The 7,500-nt window shown below is 55.5% G+C and overlaps 1 protein-coding gene across 1 annotated transcript in view; it reads left to right on the plus strand.

Moving 5' to 3' along the window:
* The window catches only part of msraa (methionine sulfoxide reductase Aa), a 79,675-nt gene that overhangs the window by 41,535 nt on the left and 30,640 nt on the right, over nucleotides 1–7,500 (plus strand). Inside the window, exon 2 of the mRNA XM_080545416.1 lies at nucleotides 1,035–1,103. Within this exon, the coding sequence (XP_080401542.1) occupies nucleotides 1,035–1,103 (69 nt within the window). The remainder of the gene's footprint in view (nucleotides 1–1,034; nucleotides 1,104–7,500) is intronic.

The following is a 7,500-nucleotide window of genomic DNA, read 5'->3' on the forward strand; positions in this document are numbered from 1 at the left end:
GCCATGGCGACGCGGCCATGCATGAGGACACGGGGAGGGCTTGGTTAGCTCCAGATGTTGAGATGACTACCCCCCATTTATTCTAATCCACACATACTGCCCCCCTGTAACAGCAGGCCATCTGCATACGCACACACACATGCACGCGCACACACACACATACACACAAATGCAAATGCTCATGCATGCACGCACGCATGCACACACACACACACACACACACACACACACACACACACACACACACACACACACACCCACAGGCAAGCACGCAAACACACACACACACACACACACACACACACACACATTAACTCAGCCAGGTGCTTCCATAGCCCCAATTGGTCCACTTTCACCTCTGGCTTTGTCAGAGTTGATTGGAGTGATTATTTGCAGCTGCTATAAAATCACGCGGGGTTGAATGGGAATGTTAAAGTGGGTCAGTGTATGTGCCCATGTTGCAGCAAAAAAAAAACAGGTGAATTTCCGGTGCCTTTCTTTGTTTGCGACTGCGAAGCAAAGCGCTCTCTTTTGTGTTGAGAAATGAGTCCCGGTAAACTGCAACAGAGGCAGCCTTAGTGAAGCTGGGGAGTGCAGCGTAGGCCTTTGATGTGGTAGAATAGGTCTGGTTTGGGAGGGAGCGATTTGGGAGGGAGCGACCGTACTGTAAAATCCCACAAAGACCTTTCCTCCCTCCCACCCCAGTCCTATGGAGTCTCTCACAACGGGCAGAGGTGCCTGGTGTTAGTATTGCTTCAGTGATCTGGAGACACACACACATGTTGCAGTGTGTATGTGTGTGTGTGTGTGTGTGTGTGTGTGTGTGTGTGTGCGCGTCCATGCGTGCGTGCCTGCTAGTGTGCGCACGTGTGTGTGTGTGTGAGAGATTATCTCTAGGCGTGTGTTTGAGTGTGTTTATGTGAGTGTGTGTGTGTGTGTGTGTGTGTGCGCGCACGTGTGTGTGGGGCCTGTGTGGATAGAGTGTCTGTTATACTAACAGTGTCCCTCTCTCCATTGTTCCCTGTGTCTTCCAGCCAAGCACGACGTCAATGGCAACAGGATGGTCCCACCATTCCCAGAGGGACTGCAGATGGCTATGTTTGGTAAGTGATCCGTAGGAGCAGGGAGGGAGGGAAAGAGGGAGGGAGGAAGGGAGTGGAGGGAGGTAGAGGGGGACAGAGGGGTAGGGTAGGGGACAGGGTAGAGGTATCGTAGAAGGAGGAGAGAGAGAGAGACAGAGAGAGAGAGGCAAAGGCAAATGAGAGGGTGAGGGGAGATAGGAAGAGAAGAGGGGGAGAGGGAGGAAAGGGGAGGATCACACCCTGTTTATAGTGTAATTAGTTTCCCTCCTTGACTGATTATCTGGAAGATGGAAAAAACACACCCCAAACAGAGAAAGGGAGAGGGAGATGGAGAGAGAGATGGAGATGGAGAGAGAGAGATGGAGAGGATGGAGGGATTAGGAGGCAGTGGCAGGGGGGGTGGAGTAGAGATTAATTGCAGGGGATGATTATGATCTCTTTAATATAATGCTTTAGTTCAGCTCCTCTCTTTCTCCATGGCGGGACTCAAAACTGCGTAATCCTTCACGAGAGACAGACAGACAGACAGGCAGACAGGCAGACAGACAGAGAGGCAGACAGGCTAACAGACAGACAGACAAAACACCTCTTAATCTCCTGGACCTGTGTACGAATAAAACTACACACTACACAGACACACACAGACACACACACACACACACACACACACACACACACACACACACACACTGTTGTGAAGGCCCACAGTTTAGAGCCAGTTTTAGTTTCCCCGAAATCAGCCCTTCTGCCCCAGTTATTTACTTTCTTATTTTCTATACTATTCTGTACGTTTATGAAGGTATATGTATTATTATTGTACTGTTTATGTATATGTTGATGACGTAGTATATCCGGGGTGTGTCTGTGACCCGGATGTTACGTTCGGTGGGGTGTATATAAGAGACGGGAGTAGTCCGCGAGTGAGAGTGTGTGGTGAGCAGCAGAACGAGAGAGAAGCAGTACGAGAGAGAATAACGAGAAGCCGACCCAAGATGGCGGATTCAGCAGCGCGCACCCCGTGCAGCAACTGAAGACGCCAGGAAAGCGATCATCGAGTGTACCACGGTAGCCCGTTTTAGTTGTGTTCAACGTTGGACCAAGCGGGACGCCAGCTGGACATTAATCGTCGCCTCCACGAGCGAACACAGACTCCAGCGGAGCTTCTACGCGGACCACTTCATCGACGCACATGCGCCACAACCAGGCCTCAACGCGCACCACGCCACTGGACTATAAGCCTGTTCAGGCCAGAGACTGTCAGTGAGTGAGTGTGTGTGTGTGTGGCCGGCCGGGAGGGAATGTATATATGGGGATGTATACCACCGTCGTGTAATAAATGTGTTGTTCATCTGTAATACCGTGTGTTAGTTGTTTGTAGCTTCAATGCTAATGCTAGTTGTTTGTAGCTTCAATGCTAATGCTAGTTGTTTGTAGCGCTAATGCTAATGCTAGTTGTTTGTAGCGCTAATGCTAATGCTAGTTGTTTGAAGGCTAATGCTAATGCTAGTTCCCTTGCTAATGCTAACGACATTAACTGCCAGTCTAACGGTTGGCTGTCGCCCCCTGCCTGTATCCTCCTATACTGCCTATTTAGCTCCCTTAGTTAGATAACCAGCCCCTTCCTAAATTATACAGTCCTTTTCAGCTACTCCCTGGTTACATTTGGTCCTTCGAGCCGGATAGGTAGTGTAGTGATAGCATGGCTGAGCGCAGCCAACCAGACCAGACAGTTACCCCCCTTTCTCCGCCCCCTGAGCCAGAGCCACGACCACAGAGAGTCCCGCGGTTGCCTCCGAGGTTACAGGAGTATGAGCTTGAGCTCGAAAGCTCAATGAGTGGTAGCGAGGAGCGCACTCCACGGGATACAGTGGTCGGAGAGGCCGAGGTGTCCGCCGGCGAGCGGGTGGCTAGCACTGAGACAGCCCTCAAAGAGCACCAGCCTGAGGATGAGATGGCAGAACCGCAGGGTTTTGCCGTGGAAACGGAAGAACAGGAAGGAGAGGCCCGGTCCGACAGCGCCTGCGGGCGGAAGAGGGAGGGCCTCAGCCTTAACGATCTGCCTCCCAGTACGGCGCGCTCGAGACCTAGCTCCTGCCGCTCAGTGGCTTCCTACCGGTCCAGGGCTTCCGTGGGCAGTTCTGCCTCTGGGGCGGATAGCCTGCACTCCAGAGGGAGTGGTGCCGCGCTGTCCGAATATATGCGCCAACAGGCCGAGATGGCGTTAGAGCGGGAGCGCCAACAGGCCGAGACGGCGTTAGAGCGGGAACGACTCCAGTTCGAGCGTGAACGCCTCCAGCGCCAGGAGGCGCTAGAACGCGAACGCCTCCAGATGAACGGAGCGGAACGCGCGGCGGAGAGACAGCGCCAGGAGGCGCTAGAACGTGAACGCGCGGCGGAGAGACAGCGCCAGGAGGCGCTAGAACGTGAATGCCTCCAGCGCCAGGAGGCGCTAGAACGGGAACGCTTCCAGATGGAGCGCGACCGCCTCCAGACGGAGAGGCAGATGAACGGAGCGGAACGTGCGGCGGAGAGACAGCGCCAGGAGGCGTTAGAGAGGGAACGCATCCAGTACGAGCGCGAGCGCCTCCAGATGGAGGGGGCGGAACGCGCGGCGGAGAGGCAGATGGCGAGAGAGCAACTGCACGCAGAGAAGATGGAGGAAATGATGCAGACCATGCGCGACGTGTGCATCAGCAGAACTCCGTCGGCCTGTAGCTCCAGAGTATCATCCGCACGGCCCTCTCGAGTGCCATCTCCTGAACCCCCCGCCGATGGCTCCATGACCCCCGCCAGGACTGTCCAACTACAGGCCCAGCTGACCACCTGGAAGGAAGAGGACCAGGGACCCGACCGCTACGCGGCCCAGAGGGAGCCAGCGTCGCTGCCCGGGAGGGGAGTCATCCCCCAAGAGCGTAGCACACCCCTAGGTCCTCCAGTGCACCAAAATGCATGCAGGCCGGACACCCAGACCGTCACTCCAGCACCGATGATCCACTACAGGATGTTCCCCCAGGTGGAGGGACCCAAGTTCCCCTTCTTCAAGGACGAGGACAGGAGCCAGTATGTGGAGCTACGCATCTGCCTAGACACGCTCTTGGACAACTCCTGCTCAGAGTCCTACAAATATGCGATTCTCCTTCAGCATGTGAGGAACCCCAGAGCCCACAACATGGTACTGGCCCATGCCTCCGCACCGACACCTTACACCAGAGCGCTCGCTGACTTGGATGCCCGCTACGGTCGTCCCTGGAACCACGCCCTTGCTGAACTGCAAGCCCTCGAACAGCAGGCCCCCATCAAGGATGACCGGGCGCTGGATGACTTCGCGCTCCGCGTGCACACCTTGGTTGGGATGCTGAAGACGCAGGGCCCAGCTGGCGCCAGCGAGATCAACAGCACCTCCAACGTAGAGCGGCTGCTCCGCAAGATCCCACGCTTCCGGCAGGAGAGGTTCCGGCGACAGCAGCGCGTTCGCCACCCCGGGAAGTTGGGTCTGAGCATGGCTGCCTTCGCGGAGTTCCTACTGGAGGAAGTGCATGACACCAACGTAGACGCCATGGGTTACGCTGAGCCGAAGAAGGAGAGGGAGAAGGGAGACCGCTGGGACCGGCCGAGCTCGAACAGAGGACGCCCAGTAGGAGTGCTGCACACGGAGGAGGAGCCTCGGAGAGAGAAGACCACCCGACCTGAGGGAAGGGATTCCTCTCAACCCCCTCAAAAGGGACGGAGAGGGCCACCGCCATGTCCGTACTGCCCCAGCGAGCACTGGTTCAATGAGTGCAGTGACTTCAACAACCTGAGTACCGAGGACAAGCAGAGGTGGCTCGAGGAGAACAAGAGGTGCTGGAACTGTGGGCGCGACCATCTGGCGAAGAACTGCACCTTGAGGAGGAAGTGCAACCGCTGTGAGGAGGTCCACCTCCACATCCTACACGAGGTCTCCCTCGCCAGGTCCACGGAGGGCAACAGAAGCCCTAGGTCCGGTCGCGCACCGGAAGAGGAAACCCCTGTCTACTACCTAGACTCGCCACAGAGCAGCGGCTCCAAGGTTCTACTGAAGGTGGTGAAGGTCCGACTTCACCACAACAACGCTGTGTACGACACGTACGCCGTTCTAGACGACGGGTCGGAACGGACCATCCTTCTCCAGGGGGCAGTGCGCCAGTTGGGGCTCCAAGGGACTGCGGAGAAGCTGACTCTGCGCACGATACGTCGCGACCTTAAAGAGGTCACCGGGGCGAGAATCAACTTCTCTATCTCCCCGGCGGGGCGGCCGTCGGATAGACATCGGCTTCAGAATGTCTTCACCGCCGACCAGCTAGCGCTCTCCCGCTACGACTACCCCCTGGAGAGGTTACGCGCAAGATATCCCCACCTACGGGGAGTAGACCTACATCGGATAGAAGGAGCGGAGCCAACCCTTCTCATCGGCTCGGACAACGCTGACCTGATCGTGTCGCTCCGTCCTCCGCTGAGAGGACCACGAGGCTGCCCGATGGCTGTTAAGACTGCGCTTGGGTGGGCCCTCCAAGGCGCTACCGAGGGGAGAGATAGAGACGGGAGAGCTACGTCATCCCTCCATGTCCGAACAGAAGAAGCAAACCAACCAACCGGACCGCCTGGAGTGGAATCTATTGCTGCCAGTGCACCTGGAACAGTTAGTACCACAAATGGTTCACCGCAGGATGACCAACCAAAGAAGAAGTCTCTGTGGACAGAGCATAAGTCTCTGGATGGGAAGACCTACTACTACAACTCCCAGACTAAGGAGTCCCGGTGGTGGCGCTACCGTGCCATGGCGGCAACAGCTGTTGCCGAGGAACACCTGCAGGTGGCCATGCACCCTCACGTGGCCGAGGTCAGCATTGACGCACCCGTCAACTCCGTCAAGTACACGTCAGCCATGAAAGTCTCAGCCAGTATTGTAGACGCCTCCAAGGAGGAAAGGCCGAAGTTGGCGAAGAAGAGAGTAAAGTGGAACCCAGAAGAGGAGGCCAAGCAGGCCTTCAAAGAGCTTCTGGAGGAGGATGGTGGTTCATCCGACGCGTCATGGGAGCAAACCATGAGAATGATCATCAACGACCCACGCTACAGCGCCCTGCCCAAGCTGAGTGAGAAGAAGCAAGCGTTTAAGGCCTACAAGGCTAAGAAGGAGAAGGAACAAGCCAAGCAGCTCAGGAAGAGGAACTGTGATGCGCTGACGAGCATTCTGGACAACATGGCCAACGTCACCTACTGCACCACCTGGTCCGAGGCCCAGCAGTACCTGCTGGACGACCCCTCCTTCGCTGAGTACGAGGCGCTGCAGAGCATGGACCAGGAAGACGCTCTGATCTGCTTCGAGGAGCACATCCGCGCCCTGGAGAAGGAGGAGAAGCAGACGATTCTGCTGAGGGAGAGAGACAAGATGTCCGAAGGTGCCGTGGTACTGGTGAGGGACCAGTCCCTTCCGCGCGCCGCCTGGCAGACAGGCAGAGTGGTCGACACTATCACCTCCTACCTCGCGCTGCTGGAGCAGCCTAGCCAGTGTGCCTTCTTAGTTAACTGAAACCGAGGGTTTCATGGGGCGGCTGTTGTGAAGGCCCACAGTTTAGAGCCAGTTTTAGTTTCCCCGAAATCAGCCCTTCTGCCCCAGTTATTTACTTTCTTATTTTCTATACTATTCTGTACGTTTATGAAGGTATATGTATTATTATTGTACTGTTTATGTATATGTTGATGACGTAGTATATCCGGGGTGTGTCTGTGACCCGGATGTTACGTTCGGTGGGGTGTATATAAGAGACGGGAGTAGTCCGCGAGTGAGAGTGTGTGGTGAGCAGCAGAACGAGAGAGAAGCAGTACGAGAGAGAATAACGAGAAGCCGACCCAAGATGGCGGATTCAGCAGCGCGCACCCCGTGCAGCAACTGAAGACGCCAGGAAAGCGATCATCGAGTGTACCACGGTAGCCCGTTTTAGTTGTGTTCAACGTTGGACCAAGCGGGACGCCAGCTGGACATTAATCGTCGCCTCCACGAGCGAACACAGACTCCAGCGGAGCTTCTACGCGGACCACTTCATCGACGCACATGCGCCACAACCAGGCCTCAACGCGCACCACGCCACTGGACTATAAGCCTGTTCAGGCCAGAGACTGTCAGTGAGTGAGTGTGTGTGTGTGTGGCCGGCCGGGAGGGAATGTATATATGGGGATGTATACCACCGTCGTGTAATAAATGTGTTGTTCATCTGTAATACCGTGTGTTAGTTGTTTGTAGCTTCAATGCTAATGCTAGTTGTTTGTAGCTTCAATGCTAATGCTAGTTGTTTGTAGCGCTAATGCTAATGCTAGTTGTTTGTAGCGCTAATGCTAATGCTAGTTGTTTGAAGGCTAATGCTAATGCTAGTTCCCTTGCTAATGCTAACGACATTAACTG

This window comes from Nansenia antarctica (genome assembly GCF_963989245.1).
Source record: "Nansenia antarctica genome assembly, chromosome: 1".
Taxonomy (NCBI): domain Eukaryota; kingdom Metazoa; phylum Chordata; class Actinopteri; order Argentiniformes; family Microstomatidae; genus Nansenia; species Nansenia antarctica.